We start from the raw sequence: 18,253 nt of genomic DNA on the forward strand, positions 1-18,253 counted from the left end.
TCAGTTTTTTTTGTAAGTCAGTACATTTGAAAATTCATGAATAACAATAATAATTATATTTTAGAATTAAAAATATCATTTGGGTTAAAGAGCTTCTACATATTGGTGAATTAATCATTGCAGAAACATAAAAAATGATTTTGGTAATTACCAATGCTGTTAATTTAGGGCAGCTGTGGCATAAACCTTACTTTGGTTAGGGTTAGGTTGGTCAAATAAATTTATATATATATATATATATATATATATATATTAGGGGTGCACCGATTGCAATTTTCTGGCTGATCACTGATCACCGATCTTTAAAAAGCCTGACCTGCCGATTCCAATTTTTGCCAATACCAATTTTTTTTTATAACTGACAGCATACACCTTCAATGTTCCAATCTTATTTTATTGAATAACATTGAACAATACCCGTGAAACAATACAAACTTGTTGTTTTAACTGCACATGAGGTAGTTCTCTCAAATATAAATGAAAAGTTTAGAGCATTGCTGTCCAAACTACTAAATTATATCAGTTCCTTTAGTCTTTCATTTTTCACATTTTAGTAGGTAGAGGCATATGAAACCGATCTCATCCACTGATCTTATTTACAAGGATCGGCCGATCGCCGATCTCCTAAAATTAAGAAAATCCGCGCCGATACCGATCTTGGCCGATCGATCAATCGCTGCACCCCTAATACATATATATATATATATATATATATCCTGTTTTTAAAAGATCAGGAGTAGCTGTGTGAAATGTCTTGTGACTTAAAAGAAACCAAAACAGGAAGTGAATTTCAGGGTAGAAATGAGATGTAAGTCAATGGCAAATAAAAGCTGCTAAAAATTCTATTTCCTAAACCCTGTGTTCTAAAAAGTTACAATCTCTGATCACTTAGTGATCAGTGGAATCAGAATGTACCTAAGTTCTGAAGGAACAACATCCATGCTAATGGAAAATTAGGTAATTCTTTGAATAAGAACAAATCTGTCTGAAACTGCAAACAAACTCTGGCACACCATCTAAATTGCACAAACACATTTCACTATCAAACAGTTTCAGTGTTTGTATGCAGTTTAAACAATGATGCAGGAGTTTTCTTGCATCTGATAAGAAGTTATTCCCCTATTTCAGCTTCTTCAGACTTTTATTTGTTGCTGCGGCATTGAAACAGGTATCAGTCTGGTTGTATGTAGTCGAGTATTATATCAGAGAATTTCTGGTATTTTGACAATGTTTTCCAAAAACTTTACAATTCAACGTCCCAGTCTCTTATTCCTTTAGTAAATTTTTCTTCCTCTCTCTTCTTCCAGTGAAAACATATGTGCTCGTCCAAAACACCAAAACAATAATTGTGCCATCTGCTCCCTAGATTACAGCATTAAACAATAAACCGGAGGAAATCAATGTGGGAGGACTCTCAAAGTGACAGCCTGTTTTCATCTTTACCCCAGTGAATACCCCACATTTTAGCATAAAAGCATGCAAAAACTTCTGTTATACTGTCACCTCAGTGGCAGCGTACAACAAATTACATCCTTATGGCTTCGTTCTCAGAGGACGTGTCAATATTACATGCAGAATGAGTGCAGGAGGAAGAAAGTCTCTTATGGTTCGGTTCGACAAAGAATATGCTTCACAAGTAATATTAAAATTGACTCTCTTGGCTGTGCAGGCACATGTATTAACCAGCCAGTTTGGGACTGGATCCATAAGAGCAGAACATGAATGACCTCATGGATTTGACATGGTTTTCAATCTTCTTTATTAACCCTGTGAGCATTAGGTAGTGGAAGGTTACCAAAATACCAGAATTTTTATCTTTAATATGCCACAAGTTAAAATCAGCCATTCTCAGTAGTGGCAACAAGAACAGAGGTACTAGGCACCCAACGCTGGATCATTTTTGCTGCTAAATCTCAGAAGTTTTCTGTGTGTTTTAGATGATTAACATTATGAAATCAACCCACATTTGATGCCAAGGTCTTCTAATTCAAATCAATTAGCTAAACTGTTTGCTTGCAGGAGTTCTGTCTCAATCTGGATAGACTTTTTAGATGTAGAGCAGATATTACAGGTGATGTTTTGGTGTGGTTCCTCTTCCTCTCTCTGCTCTGTTTAGTATTCACACCATCACATTACCAGCAAAGAGTTGAAAAAGCGAACTCTCAGGGACGACCGGGTTGTTTATTCATAAGACAGACTTGTTGACCTCGTCCTGCATCGCTGGCCCGTCACAGACTTGAACAGGGAAAATACAAAAGCGTCTGGAGTGACAGGAAATCACGGCACTCCTGACAGCACTTGACAGCTATATTAATCTCCTTTCTGAATTTAATAAAGAGCTCAGAAAACACATGAATAAACAGTCCTGCTGTAAGCACTCAGGACTGGTAACAGTGACAGTCTGAGCAGGGGAACCAGTCCTAGAGTCAACAAGTCCTCTGAGTTTCACAGCAAATACACAGCTTACTGTAAATCCAGACACAAGTGTCACCAGTGTATGAGACACAGTCTGTGTTTGGTAACCTGACACTCAGGATAGACTGTCTCACACATCCACGGCATGGGAAATACTTCACATCCATATGGGCAACACCACATGGGCAGTGTTTGGGAAGGGCAGAACCTTTTAGATAAGGACCTGGAGGATGTTTGGAGAGCAACTAAACATAAAACTTAGGCATGTGCTGCTCTGGGGACTGAGTTACAAAGCACAAATTCAATGGGAAACTGTTGGTCATGATCAGTGGAGCCAGTTGGTAAATCAAACTCCTCCTGAAGCTAGTTGGGACGGGAGCAAAAAGGTCAGGTCAAGTGTGGGTGCATATGCTGGTTTGGCACTGTACCACATCAACCTTGGTCCTACACTGCTCTGGCCTTCTTATGGCAATCCTCCAGGCCTGCACCAGGCCCATACTCCATCTCTCCAGGCCCTTTCTGCAACACACATGGTTGCCTCCTTGTGCCTGGAAAAGCCCAGAGGGTCCAGGTCACCCAGTATGCGGTGAGCTGGATCAAGCCTGGTAAAGTGCACCACATGTCCTGAAAAAGCGCAGCTGCTATTCCAGTATCAGGCAGCTGACTCTTCCCATCCCTGCTCTTCTAAGCATGTCAGCATTGAACTCACAGTCCGTCAGTTGTATCCAAAGATGTGCAAAGAGACGGTGTCCCAAAGAAGTCCAGTCAGTGCCTCTGGCTGTGAGTCGATATCCAGGCCTCACAAGAGAATAGCAAGACCTGACGGACCAAGGACCAAAAGACTCAGAGCAGCACACTGTCTTGCTCAACCAACCCATTGCCCAATGAGTGATTCAAAGTCTGTGGTTGATCTCAGCCTGACAGTCAGAGGATCGATGGTTAAGCTGCTAAGGTAGACACAGATTAGATGGCAGCATCCAATTCATCCCTAAATACCTGGATCTTTCTTTTGGCACAGGAGACATGCATTCTTAACGCTTCAGCCTCCACGAGCACATCTAGAGTCTCAGAAGGATCCCAGCATCATCAGTGAAGTCCAGATCAGAGATCTGGTCATCGCCAAATCACACTCCAAAAAAACACCTCTTCTTTTAATAAAGAAATGTTGACAATTTCCAAATTAACTGGCATTATTGTTGCATCAGTGCTAATCTTCTCACCTGCTGCCATTGTTTACAGGCTTGCAGTCACTTCAACTAAACCACGTCTGTAGCTATGGCCTCGTTCTCACCAAATGACGTCAATTAGCCTGACCAGGAAAAAGTGTACCAGCTTAAGGCTTTGCAAGAAGGATTTACCTGATGACTGACAAGAAATCTGCCCAGTCCATCGGTTTTGCACGGTTATACTTTTAGAGTCTCCCAGAGGGGTTAGGGTTAGGGTTAAAAAGTCCCCCTTAACTGATACAAATGTGAGTTTTCTGTGCAGCTTTGGAGCTCTCTATCTGGACTTTGTTATGTTGAAGAATGGTTGCTGCATTAGCACTTGTTTTCTATGATTTAAGAACCTTTTCAATCAGACCTGCAATCCACAAGGTAAAGTAAACCACAGTTGTCTTTACATGCAGCATTATGGCCTTAAGAGGAAGCCTGGTCCATACCCATATCAAACCTCTATGCTTGATGTACCTCAGGTTTCATTAAGCTCGATAAGTGTGGACATCCAAAGGAGAATCCCAGCATTTATACCAAAACAAAACCTCATGACTTACAAAAATCTTGTTGGATTCAGGATTAGACTTTGCAGTCTTTCCCAGGAAACTGAACACTGAGGTTTGTCGGAAGGTTTTTGTGTATCCAGAGCAGATGTACCACCTGGCCAGAGGCAAGGACATAAAATACAACTTCAAGATGTGAGATATCATAAATAAATCGACTAACTACAAACTGACTGCACCAGTATGGCTGGTAGGTGTTCAGTCTTTGTTAATGCAAACTAAATCTCCATCAGTACTTCCTCACCGTCTTATTTCTGCTGTTTTTTTGCCTTCATGATCTGCTGTAACATTGATGTCTACTTCAATTAGATCCCCGATCCTCTATGAATAACATGAAAGAAAAGGATGCTCACCCAGCCATGACTATGAAGAAGTCCAGTCTGTTCCAGGTGTCTCCCAGGTAACAACGACTGCCAAAAATCCCCAGAGCCACCATCTTTACCACCATCTCCAATGCAAAGAAGATGTAGATGAATGCATCGAAGGCCTGTGGGAAGACAAAGACGGAGGAGAGTGAGACAAAGCAGCATATGAGGAATATTTCCCCTCACACATAAGCCAGACTTCTCTTACAACACCGTGTTCAATTAAATTAGAAGGCCCAAGTTGTTCTCGAAGCTCTCCCTTATTTCTTTATTTAGTTTCTGTGTGAGTGAGGAGCTCTTGTCATCTCCAGTGAGGACAAATTGTCTGGATTTTTTATCGTACACTCTTTAGTAGTGAACAACAGATCTCAAGGACAAACATTGTGTTTTATAGCAGCAGACAAAAACAAAAACAATAAAGGAATAAAATGGCTTAAGGACACGGACACACCTCTAAAGTCTAAAGTGATTTTTGGTTCTGACCTTAAACATCCCAAATACAATTTAAATGCCTTATTTTCCACCTCTCAAAGGCAATTTTATCGCCATTTCAGTGAGAAAATTTCACACCAAAATGAGTTGATTCTAGGCATTTAGTTTCAATCCACAGCCCTTAGAATTATGACCTGACAGCACGCTAAGAAAAGGTGAATTTTAAGACTAATGTGTTTGTTTATGCTTCCAGAAGTGGCTCTTAAAGCACTGAGGCCTAATACCCCAGCCAGGTTTTCTGTGAACAATAGCATGTCCCATTCACAAGGCTGCAGCCAATGCAGAGCACATTTAAAGGCAGCAGAGTGTCACAGGCTCTCCCATTCTGCAGGGTCTCCAAATGTGGAGGATTGAACCAGGGAATCCTTTAAAGCCCATATCCCAAGATGCATTGCATGCCATTTTCCCTTACTTATGTAAACCTTTGTTTATACATGCAGTCTGGCATTGCAATTATGCAATGGCAAAAAATTTACTTTACAGACTAAACACAGGTTAATAACAAAAAACACAAAGAAGTGGAGGTAGAAGATGTAAAAGTAAAGTGCAAAATCTTAAAGTCCCTGTAAAGTGGTTGAAAAAATATCTATTTTAGTTTATTGAATGACAGGCCACTATGTTATGAACCTCTAGGCCAGTGATACTCAACCTGCGGCTCGTGAGCCGCATGTGGCTCTTTAGTGACCAGCTGCAGCTCTTTTTAAGGCTTACTTGGGGGAAAAAAAAAAAAAAAAAAAAACTTTATATAAAAACATTTATGAAGGTAAACACTGTCATCAGTAAAGATTCATGGTACGTCACATCAATAAATCTGCTTCCTACACCAAGAAGACAGGCTTTAACTTCCAAATTTAAATCATTATTATTTTAAATCCATATATCATTACTGTGGGATGTGCTTGACAGAGAAGCGTGTGTAAGAGAAGAGCGCACACAGACAGATGCACCTTTTCCATTTTGCACACATGGACTATCAAGGAGGTTATTTAATCTATTAACAATCTTGTAGCCAGTGGGCTCTCTCACTGATCTCAACATCATAGATTAATGAAAGCGTGTCGGTCTCTGTGCTGACAGCGCACTGAGAGGCTGCTGCTGCAGGTGTTTCAGTACACAGGTTGGCACGCAGAGGTCTTTGCACAATGAGCCTGTTTCATGTTGTTCTAATCGTGTCTGCACACTGATGCCGAAATTGTCGTTTTATTTCCCGTTTTTTTTCGTAACAGGTTCAATTTTATGCGAAATTTCGCAGGGGTCCAAGGTGACTGATGAATCAAAACAGTTCCCGCTGCTTCCACCTCACTTGCTCTCCACTGAAACCTCAATTTAAACACCAGTTTGCTCATTTATCATGTGAATATCAACCATGGAAATATAACAGAGAGATGGTGAATGATGATTCAGATCAGCGCCTGTTGCTTTATTCTCTCTTGCTCGCTCACCCCCACCCTCTCTCTCTCTCTGAAACCTCACTTTAACACCGTAGTTTCCATGATATCAGTCATGGAAAGCTAACAGATAAAGGCATACATTTGTAGCCTACTCACAGGTCATAAGAGAGCCAGAATTAAAAAGTTGTTCTCCATCTCTCTAACTTGTCTCTGTGCTGTGACGCATGAGTGTGTGCTGTATGAAGCCCTGTGTTAGGATGGATCCAGCCGGATTTTAAAGGAGTGACGGACAACAAAAAAGTCCAGCGAACCTCTGCATTGAGGTCTGCTATCTTATGTTCAAATTGAAGCTTCCCATTTCCTCGTTTTAAATTTTTCTCCAGCCACATCCTGCCGATGCTCTCTCACACCCAGATCTTATGACAATTATGCCGATGCGTGTAATCAACGAGCATAACACACACGGATCACACGTGGAGATAATGTCATATCTAATATCTAGTGAAAGCTGTTCAAACGTGGGTGCTTTATTTGATCTTTAATGCACTAATGATCATGAATATTGTCAAAAGAGCAGATATATAAAACCAAAGCTCCAAAATGAGGCAGGGTGAAATGATGTGTCTGGAGAGCTGCAGGTATGAGGCAGGGCTGGTTTTAGTCATTTGGAGGCCCAGGGCAAAGACCAATATGATGCCTCTCCACCTTTAACTAAAGAAATAAAAATGAGTGGAAAAAAAAATAGAAAGCATCTCTTTTATGTTAACAAAGCCACAGAACTCCAGTAAATGCCCCAATGTGAGATATAAATAATCAAATAGCCAACCATCATTCATCATTTTCTTTGAAAAGCATCTCAGAGCTCAAACTCAGCTCATTCTAATATCTTAAAAAATCTTTAGGCCAGGTGGAACTTTCATAACGCTGGTTTTGGGCCAAAGACTGTTATCTCCAAAATGATCACTTTTCAGGGAATGAAAAATTTAAAATTTATAAAATGATGTAAACATGATTTATAAAAACAAATTAAAATCATGAAAAATTGAGATACAAGGTTTTAGCCTGATGTCAGTGATGTATAAAATAAATATATCCTCATTATCAGTAACATATTGGTTCTTCTGACACTATACATACATTTGCATCTCATTTAACCTCATAATTATCCACAAATCCACAGTTTTATTTCGTTTCGACTTCAGATTAACTGATCTATTATCTACCTTACATTTCGGGTTTGGATTGTGGCTCTCGCTAAAATTTTTTCTAGACAATGTGGCTCTTTGGTAGAATAAGGTTGAGTACCACTGATCCAGGACAAATTTTAGCCAATAAAACATCTCTATGTTGATGAAATTAAGCTTCAAAACCATGAAAATTAGTCAGTAATATCTGTTCTAGGATATAGGGGCATGTCAGTTGAATGAGCTGAAGCCATGCCTACTCAGGAGAATTATGATCCTCTCAAATAAAAAAATGCTACTACCTGAATGAAGGAATCATCTATCTGTTATGCTAACTCTCTCTTTAAGCCACCAGAGAAAGAATCACATCTATATCATGACTGACAGACAGTTTAGAGCTAACTCTTAACTCTTCAGGTATTCCTAATATCTCATTTTTGGAGTTATGTGAAGTTATGTCTCGATCCTGTTTATCAAGGCCGCCCATAAGAGGGGATAAATGCAAATTATTGTTGCCTCAAACCCCTTTTGTTTAAATGTTATTTTGTTATATTACTGTGGGTGGGCACGTTGGACTACAACAGTAATGTCAGGATGGGAGGGCCAATTTAGTAGCCCTTTCAGGGACCAAGCCATTTCTCTGGGCGGTCTTTTATAAAGATTATTTTTGGAGTCTTGGCAAAAATAGACCTATGATTAGATACTTTACTAAACTTTAGCTTGGTGATGCTAACAAACAGGAGGGAGAGAGACAAAGCCACAACCAGCTTATCTTTACCATCCAGGAGAAAAGCAGAGTGAAATATGGATTAAAACACACCTTCAGCAGGTAAGATGTTTGTTCCCCCTACATCTGGTTCAAGTACATAACAGACAAGCGCTCCAACAATTAGCCTGCCCCCTGACCTTACAGTGAACTCTGGTCAGAGCTCAGCTTGCCCGGCTCTGGGGCAGAGATGAAAGTTGGGGATTAAATTTAATGTTTTCTGGCCCAAATCTCTGTCATGATACTTTTAATGATCAATAGGCCATGGTGGGTGATGATCCAAAATTCTGTTACACATAGAGCTCAGTTTTTTTCATGTGTCTACAGCAGCCTTATTCCAACATATCTAGAGTGTTAAGACACAAAGTTTGAATTTCACTTTACGGGGACTCTAATATTTCATGTCTGTAACTCTGTTAAATGTCGTGCTGCTCAGACACTTCCTGGTTAAATAAATCGAAAGAAATTATGTTTAGAATAAAAAAAAAACATTGAACTTACAAGGAACTTTATCTATGTGAGTGTATTCAAAACATTAATAGACTACCATCATCTAACCTACATTATAAGTGGTTATGTTTAAAACCAAGGCAAAAATATTGAAGTTGAGCACATGTTGACTATCAAATAGTCATTTGTTGCATCCTTATTTTGCACAAAAACACATGGAGTCTAATGTGGAATAAAACACATGTTGCAGGAAGTGAACCATAAGAGAAGGAGTACATGGACAGGGAATGTAAAGTGAGGGAGATCCAGGTCAAAGCTCAGAGAAAACAAAGATAAAGAAGCAGTGTGAGATAATTGGAGAGAGAGCAATGAGCTCATATCTCAGCCGCATCCCGCTAGCATTATTATGTTCAGATCACTAGCTAAAGCTCCTTTTGTATTTTTGGAGCTGAACACTTTCCCAGTGATTCACCGCAGGCTGTGCTGCACCACCACTGCTGCATCATCTCAGAGAATCCTGACCATGAAAATCCATGTATGTAAGCATGACTCTGCATGGCTGCCGACTAATGACGTATCAGTCAGAAATACGGATTTATGAGCAGCACCAACAGAACACTCTCTGCTGAGATTCCTTTTTTATTGTCAAAGTTATAAATAAATTGAAATGCTGCTTTGCTGACTTCTTGTAAAATAAAGTCTTTGAAGCCAAACGCGAGATTGTTCAGCCATTTGAATTCCTCTTCAAACACTGACTGATAAAGTGGCAGCTTAAGCTGTTCAGAGTTTCAGGGCAGAAACAAATAAGAAGACAAGCACGCTGAAATACTCACAGATAATCTTTAGCTCAGAGGTCAAAGCAGCTCAGCGTATCATAGACTTAATTTAATTTTTCAGCACTCTATTGTCAATACAAAGAGGACCTTAAACTACTGGAAAAGCACCAAGATCACAAAAAGTTTCCCTTGCTTCAGGCTGATAAAGTGCTGTTAGTATGCCCACAGAAGAAAGAACAAATCTAAACACGCTGCAATGGGAAAACAATTTGACACAAGGTTATTGCCTTTTTCCAGTTTCAGGCAGAATGACAAACTACAGACTTGACTATAACCCGCATCAGTCTGAAGAATACTGATATGTCGTACACTTTCACTACCAGGAGGAATATGCTCCCGCTGGAAAAGACATTACTTTTCTTTATTCTGCATTGATTAACAATTGCACAATGCTGTTTGTAGCTGTGGAGCAAATTAAATGAGATAAACGGTGTGTGAAATTTGGAGGATTTATTCATGTAGCAGCACAGGCAGGAGCAGAAGATGTACTCTGGCCAGTCAGATACACGAAAAGTGGAAATAATTATGTAATTAGCTGTGTTTTTTAAGTACTAGTCCCTGTCTGCAAGGACCATTTGTGAATTGAAAGAATCTAGCAGACAGGGAGGAGATTGCAGGATGTGCAGTTCCTCTTAAAATACTTACTCTGACTCTTTGTTTGCTCTCTGACTGGTCCACTTACCCACCAATTAGAGGGCCCCTCCCTAGTTGGGTTACTTCCTGTTTGCCAACATTTTACCTTACATTAGGACAAGTCTTCTTGGTGCACCCAATTGGACCTTATTTTGTCAGTGTGGTTAAAAGGTACTATTCGGGTGTCTAAATGAGCATCCCAAGATTATCAGCCTCCAAGAGTATTTTTTATCCAACTGGCCAAGGTAGACAATTGCTCTGGCTTGTCCATGGGGCCTCAAGATACAATCATTACAACTTTTGGCTGGGATTCACCAGTCAAAGCGTTATGGGAGAGTGGCGAAGAGAAAGACACTGTCGAAGAAAACTCAGATTAAGGACTAGAGTTCACCACAAGGCATGTGGGAGACTCTGTGGTCAAGAGGAAGACCAAAACGGTGCTGTTTGGCCATCAGACAAGACACCAAACACTGACATCACCACAGACACACCATCCCCACTGTGAGGCATGGTGGTGGCAGCATCATGTTGTCGGAATGCTTCTAAGCAGCTGGCCCTGGAAGGCTTATAGAGGGCTACTGAGCCCACAATCATATAAGAAATAAGTTTAATTGATACAAATAAAAGCCAGCCAAATCGTGGGGTACCCAGTTATTTCAAATGGGAAGGAGCCAAGAGACAAGAGAATTTGTCTAAGTGTGTTTTTGTGACAGAGGAGAGCTGGGCTTAGCAAAGAGTCAGTTACTTTGTTAGGTGAACTATCTAAAGAATCGTAATCCCAACTTACACATAAAAAATACAGTCAGGGGGAGGAGGGTTTCTGGTTTGGGGACCTCAGAATTTCCTGTCTGCCTTTTGCAGATGACGTGGTTCTGTTGGTGTCCTGAGCCGGGGACCTCCAGCAGCCATGGGGGCAGCTGAATGTGAAGCAGCTGATGTGAGGGTAAGCACCTCCAAGTCAGAGGCCATGGTTCTCTACAGGAAAATGGTGGATTGCTCTGTCCAGGCTGGGATGAGTCTTTGCCCCAAATAAAGGAGTTCAAGTGTCTTGGGTCTTGTTCATGAGTCAGGGTAGGATTGGTGCTGTTGCCGGTGTTCCATTGTGGTAAAGGGAGCTGAGCCGGAAGGCAAAGCTTTTGATTTACTGGTTGATCTATGTTCCAACCCTCACCTGTGGTCATGAACTCTGGGTAATGACAAAAGATTGAAAGGGGTTCAAGCAGTCAATATGAGATTCCTCAGGAGGGTGTCTGGACTCAGCCTTAGGGATAGGATGAGGAGTTCGGACATCTGAAAGTAAAGCCACTGTTCCTTTGCATCAAAAGGAGCCTTTTGAGGTGATCAGAATGCCTCCTGGTTGCTTCCCTGTGGAGATCTTTGGGACACGCCAGACTTGGAGGAGACATCAGGGCAAGCCCAGAACCAGCTAAAGGTATTCCCATCTGGCGTGGGAATGTCCTGGAATCCCTAAGAAGGAACTGGAAAATGTTGCTTGAGAGAGGGATGACTAACCTGACATGCCAGATGGTTTTGTTTCACACATCCATCTGGTAAACCTCTCAAACACAGCATTTGGGCAGAGCCTTTGGAAACCGACTGGGAGGGTGAGTGGATGAATGTAATGTCTGTCACATCTTTGCGGGCCAATCAGAGCAACAAAACACGTGACGTAGCCGCTACGGAGGCGTAATTCGAACCATGCCGACTGCAGACATGTCAGTACACGGCATTTGTCGTATTTGAAAAGAAAACAACTCACTGCTGTTTTTTGTTCTTCTTTTAATGAAGAAATGTCACCAAGTTCTGATAAAACTGGTGCTTTAGCAGCATCCATGCTAGTGTCTTCCGCCCTAATTGCACAGCCTCTTGTTGCTGCTTGCTTACGTCACAACTCCACCGTGTCTGAAAGTACAGTACTGCCCCCTCGACACTGATTGGTCCGGTCACTTTCTAATCGGGCCCAAACTGTTCAGACGGGAGCTTTGCAAGATGGAATGGATGGATGCAAGAGTAAGAAACACAGAAACAGGCTTATCTATCTGCTTTGCAAGGTTAAGGGATGACTGGGTTGACTTACTTCGCCTGCTGTCTCAGTGACCTGACCTCAGATAAGTGGAAGAGGATGGATGGATAAAAAGATAAAAGATTAGCCTTTATGCAAAAGGAAACATACAATGTTGATCTTGAAGTTAACATAATGATGTGTACATGTAGGTGAGCACCAAATCTTTCTTGCCTGTACGACGGCTTGTGTTGATGCAGTCTGACCACCATGTGGAAACAATGTTAACATAATTGATTATAAATCTGTTAGTGACTGTTGTTGTAGTGAAACCATACATTTGCACCAGTCAGTATTTAAAGATTTGATCATGAAGCTTGCTAATGTAAGTGCACTGGTAATGTTTGCTGGTAGCACATAAGGACAGACACAGTCTGATCATGTTGCATTTCTATTGTTAGTCAGGCTGTTCAGATGAAAGTAGGATACTTCTATCACATGCTGTATGCCTTAGGCTAACATTAGCTACAGCTGGCATGAAGCTAGCTAGCTGGAGCTGAGTATTTCTGTTTCCAGAGTAACACTGAATGTGCTTTATCATTTTCAGCTCTCACAGAGCCACAATAGTGTTTGCCTACAGCCAAAGGATTTTCTAAAGATGCTTTATAAGGTGCTAGAATTTGGATTTTTCATGGTTATTCTTTCGGTTCACATTGGGTCTGTTCATTGTATGTTCCCTCTACAGGCATGACTGTAATGAAGGCTACATGTGTGCTCCTTCACTCAGAGCGTATAGACAGAGCTGGCAGCTTCCAATGAGAAAGATGAGAAGATCAGCCTCACATGCTGTTTAAATGATGTTTTGATAAATAATGCAGCCTGCACGCTTCACGTGTAATCCGACATTGGCTGCAGCAGTCGGATCCCTGTCGCGCTGGGCTCTGAGCGAAAGCACAATGAATTCATCATAGTTATTTGTCACTACCGCTGGCTTCCTCTTCAGTCAGCCTATCATGTTTTATCGTCAACATGATTTGTAAAGAGGTGGAGGCTGTTGTGTGATGGGCCCTTTCATGACTTGAAATAGGAGCTGCTGTGGGAGCTCCTTCACATGCTGTCATTGTGCCGCTTATTTGGCAGGAGGAGACGACGTGATAAGTAGGTCATCACGATCCTAATAGACCGTTTAGAGTAAAATAATGTATATGAGACTTGTGGGATGGGAGTAACGAGGGTAATCAGTGCGTGAATGTAGAGGTTACATGAGGACAAATGTTCGTTTTACTAACAGGAGAGGAGCAGCAATGCCTCACTCTGAGTGTCTGTGTGTTTTCTCAACATTTTCAGCATAATTACATTGTTTTTCCAGGCACTAATTTGAATGTATGATGAATTTCAACCCGACATATCCATTCCAGGTCGAACAACTTTCTTGTGTTGGAAGACTGCCAGTATAGACATGAAGGATGGAGAGGACATCCGCGTCCTTACAAATGAATTTTATCCTCAGCTGAACTGTGTGGTGCTGAGACTGTTCACTTCTTGTCCCAAACTAAAAATATCTATTACACAATCAAAGTCACCATAAATATTTTACTGTTGTTGACTGCTTTTCTGTGTCACATTCACCCAAAATAATCAGGCACCATGATTGGGAGTCAGATTAACCATTGGCAAGACGTCAGGTTTACATTCTTTGCTCCAAAAGTTAAAGAGTAAAATCAATAAGTTCTGTATTCTTACTGCTACAGGTTTCTTCAAACTTGCTGTGGCTTTTTGAAGAAGTGTTGCCTCTTATATAAGTGGGGAAAAAGAGGAATTTGTTATTAAGGAATGATTTCAGTGTTAGTCACAACCACTGATAAGTGTAGAGGTTTTCAGAGAAAAGATTTCTTAGTGACTAGTCCTGAAACGTAATCCTGGATAAGATACTGTACCTCCCATGATTTGCACCAGCTGTGCGTAAGTGCAAATGTAGCCTAGTTTCAACATATGTTCCTACTTATGGCGGAGTTTACGCTCTCCTTACAGCTAAGGTGTTGCACCGACAGGAATAGTTTCAATGTAGGCTTAAGTTATAACTTAAATCTTACACCTCACCCCGGTAAAGTCCTCCATAATATAACTGTCATAGTGATAGCTCTGAGATACGGGATAATCCGGTGGGTGACGAGGAGTTTAGGATTTTACTGGCAATTTGGTATCAGCAGTGCATTCTCCATGATCTTTAACTCTGTTGTTTTACATGAGCGGAGATAATTTCTGCCACCCACTGCTGAATTATCTCGTATTATTAGTGATTTCACCACCTGATGTCAGTGTTGTTATTTTATTCTGGCTCCAGGTTTAGGCTGTAGGCGTCACAATGCTCACATATGTCAAATGTCTTGTCATATTTTTCATCCAAACTGGACACTGTGTTGAGGATTGATGGCAGTTAGCATATGTTATTTTTAGCCATTAGCATTTGTAGCAAACACTGGGTCAAAAATGCTTTCAGTGATTGGTTAAAGGAAACAAAACATCACTTCTGCAACACTATTTTGGTAGTTTTTGCATAAATCTCTACTAGTTTAGATCAACCTTACGTCTCTACGGTGCAACTGAACAATGACACACCTTAAGTTAAAATTTCACTAGTTTCAACGTAGGGTTTAGTGTGGTCTTTACACCGTAACTTAAGGCATAACACACGAATAGCTGGTGCAACAGGCTACATATCTTTTTTTTCCTAATATTTATGAAATGATGCTTTATATGTAATGTTTTAGAATGTGGTTGTTTTATGAATGTAACTGCCAGACTCTAAAACACCGCACTCACAAAGTAGGTCCCTTCCGTTCTGAAATAGACTTTGTCTCAGATGAACGGTCGGTAGCCAGACTGTGTTGAGTCCGACAGGTAACCTTCTCCCGGTAGCCGCCAAACCTAGAATCAACCATCAGGCTGCCAAACAGAGAAATATGATCCGTCACTCCACAGAACAAGTTTCCGCTATGATACAGCTGTCAGTGTGCTTTACACCACTCCATTTGATATTAGGCATTGGACTTTCAATCATGAAGCTCCTGCTCCACAGTTTTAATGCTAAGATTAATGCCAGTGGATGTTCAAAACTCTTCTGCTATGGAATATGCGCCTTAGCAGTTGTCGACCCCGCTATGTAATTTTACATGACCTCCTGCTTCATGGCCGAGTCACTGTTGTTCCTAAACTCTTCCACTTTCTAATATCGCTTAAAGTTGACTCCATCCAGCAGGGATAAGATTTCACAAACTGTCTTATTGCAAAGGTTTCATCCATCATAGTACAGAACGTCAGAGTCAGAACGAGCCATGTAGGATTACAAATGCTTGCAAATTGAGACTGCATGGAGAGGTGATTAATTTCATACATCTATATGCAAAAAAATAAGAAATTAGGAAGGAGGCAAATACTTTATAACAGCACTGTAGCTCTAGAGTCAGGGTACTCTACTTAAATGGTGGGAGTAGGCTAAGTGGTAGGAGGGAGGCACATGTTGGGACTGAGGTCACCCTTATCCTCCATCAATCATTTAGGCTCTGGGCTCTTATCTTAAATTACTTGTATATAGAGGTCTATAGACAGTTCTTGTGGTAATGTGCACATTGTTTGGAGACCTTATGTTCTCTCTTTCCTCCAGGAAGTGAAGATGGGTTCAGGATTTCACAGAGGAAGCAATTGAGGGGCACTCTAACAATCTATGCTGTGTCAGCAAAATCCCTCCTGTTACCATTAGCAACCTCCAGTACAGGACCCCTCATGCTACCTGGGGATACAATATGCTTGTTAGAGAGACGCAGGATGGAGGAAGGGAAAGGGCCAGTGTGTAGGATGGGGTAGAAGAAACAGAAGGGGGAGTGAGGATGGTGCAGGAGCTATAGAAGAAGAGAGAGGGGAGCAGGAAGCTGTGTCAAGAAAATTATCCTGCAATATTGGTCTGAAAAAATGGAGGGGAAATCCAACAAAATAAACCTATTAAAATCTGGCCTTAGGGTTTGTCTGCTGTTATAATCCATCCTAGTGCACTGTAGGCCAAAGAGATATGGATGTAGAATCAGTAAACATAACAACAACACATGGGACAAACAAAGCACTTCACTAGAGACACATCTCAATGTCACTGGAGAATCAAAAGAACAAACAAAAAGCTTGTGTGGCAGAATTAGGCTGTCCTTGTCACACCTGAAATTGAGTCTGCCAAAATTACTTCCATGAAAAGCGATTACAATCCCAGAGGTAGACGCTCAGGCCTCAGCCAGCTGGCAGATTAATGTAGTAACACATAACTCACATCAGCCCAACATGGTTTACTGACAGAAACAAAGGAGCAAGATTAGCAGACAAATAAATATAATCCAATAATTTCTGCTCAGAGATAAAAGTATGAGTTAGAGGAATTAAATCAACCAGTGTTCCAACCCTCACCTGTGGTCACAAGCTTTGGTTAATGATTGGAAGAATGAGATACAAGTGGTTGAAGGGAAATTTCTCAGGAGAGTGACCTGGGCTTATTGCAGAGTGAGGATGAGGAGCTCCTGAGAAAGCTCAGAGTCACTCCTCTTTCACATTGAAAGTAACTGGTTGTGGTGGTTTGGGCATCTGATCAGGAAGCCTCCAGGTTGCCTCCCTATAGAGGTCTTCTGGGCACAGTAAACTGGCGGGGGACCTCAGGGGAGACCAGTAACTCACTGGAGAGATCATATACTGTCATACGCATTAGTTTTAGGCATGTAGGGCACTAAGGGATCATCATGGGGCCTGATGAGCAACGGGCCGAGGAGGAGGGGGGCCAGAGTCAAGCTCAATATTTCGACACACTCGGTCGCTCAGCAACCAAGATCAAGCTCAATGGCATCTATTTTTCCCCTGTCTTTTCACCCCTAGGGATACACCCCGAGACCGCTGCCCTGCCAGCATGTCCACGTGGACCCCATATGGGTTATATGTGGGCTACCATATGGGGTCCATGTGGGGTTGTCCATGGGTTCCATTTTGGCCCCACTTGTGATTGCCCATGTGAAATGCAAGTGTGGATCAGCCCATGAGTCCCATATAGGCCCCATCTAGAGATTTTGCAATAGCCTATGTTTACTATAAGTAGGATCTATTTTGCATCTTTAGATGGGGCCCATATGGGACTCACATGGGCTGAAAAGTGGAAAAAATGGCAAAAAAATGGCAAAAACACATGGCCAAAGTGGGCTCAAAGCAGTAAAAATAGATTTAGTGGCAAAAAATTTGAAGAATTGGCAAAAAATTTGCAAATAATGGCAATGGAAATATACGGACAAAAAAAAAAAAGTTGACAAATAAAGCCAACTGTAGAAGTGTGGGAAGCAGATTGATTAATGTGACTTGCAATGGATGGTTTCTGAGGTCAAAGTTTCCCTTTTTTAGGTTTTCTGAGGAAATAATATTTCAAATTAAGACATAAAAGAGCCACAAGTCATCACAAAAGAGCCACGTGTTGAGTATCACTGTTTTAGGGTCATAATAAAAGCATAGAGGTTCCAGGCTTGTGAGCTGCTAATAAATGGCATCTGTATTGGCCCTAAAAACCAAAATGAAGAATCAGTTTTGCTTCTCTTGTTGTGGACAGACATTTTTCTGTTGATTGCAGGTAAATCACAAGTATACTTTCCTCTGAAATCATGTTTTGGACCAGGAACTCTTGGCGCTTAACCTTGGCTTTCCTGAATTACTGGTAAATTGTCATCCCTCCCCTGACGTATCTATCATCTATCAGACGATGGTAGAGGAGGATCCTCTTTTCCCTGTAGTCAAACACCTTCTAGACTTCAATAATAAACTGCAGCAGAAGTAAAATAAGGCTTGTGTGTCTGCAAAGGCATCTAAGGACATCTACAAACACAAACTACACCTGTCTGTGTAACTGTGCTCTCATCATAAAGTGACAT

At 41.2% G+C, this 18,253-nt stretch overlaps 1 protein-coding gene across 2 annotated transcripts in view; it reads right to left on the bottom strand.

The window, feature by feature from the left end:
• LOC121503695 (voltage-dependent T-type calcium channel subunit alpha-1I-like) overlaps positions 1-18,253 on the bottom strand; it is a 176,231-nt gene that overhangs the window by 157,619 nt on the left and 359 nt on the right. For both annotated transcript variants that reach the window (XM_041778221.1, XM_041778220.1), the window contains exon 2: positions 4,546-4,679. In XM_041778221.1, the coding sequence (XP_041634155.1) occupies positions 4,546-4,679 (134 nt within the window). The remainder of the gene's footprint in view (positions 1-4,545; positions 4,680-18,253) is intronic.

The sequence above is a fragment of the Cheilinus undulatus genome, linkage group 21 (genome assembly GCF_018320785.1).
Source record: "Cheilinus undulatus linkage group 21, ASM1832078v1, whole genome shotgun sequence".
In the NCBI taxonomy this organism is placed as follows: domain Eukaryota; kingdom Metazoa; phylum Chordata; class Actinopteri; order Labriformes; family Labridae; genus Cheilinus; species Cheilinus undulatus.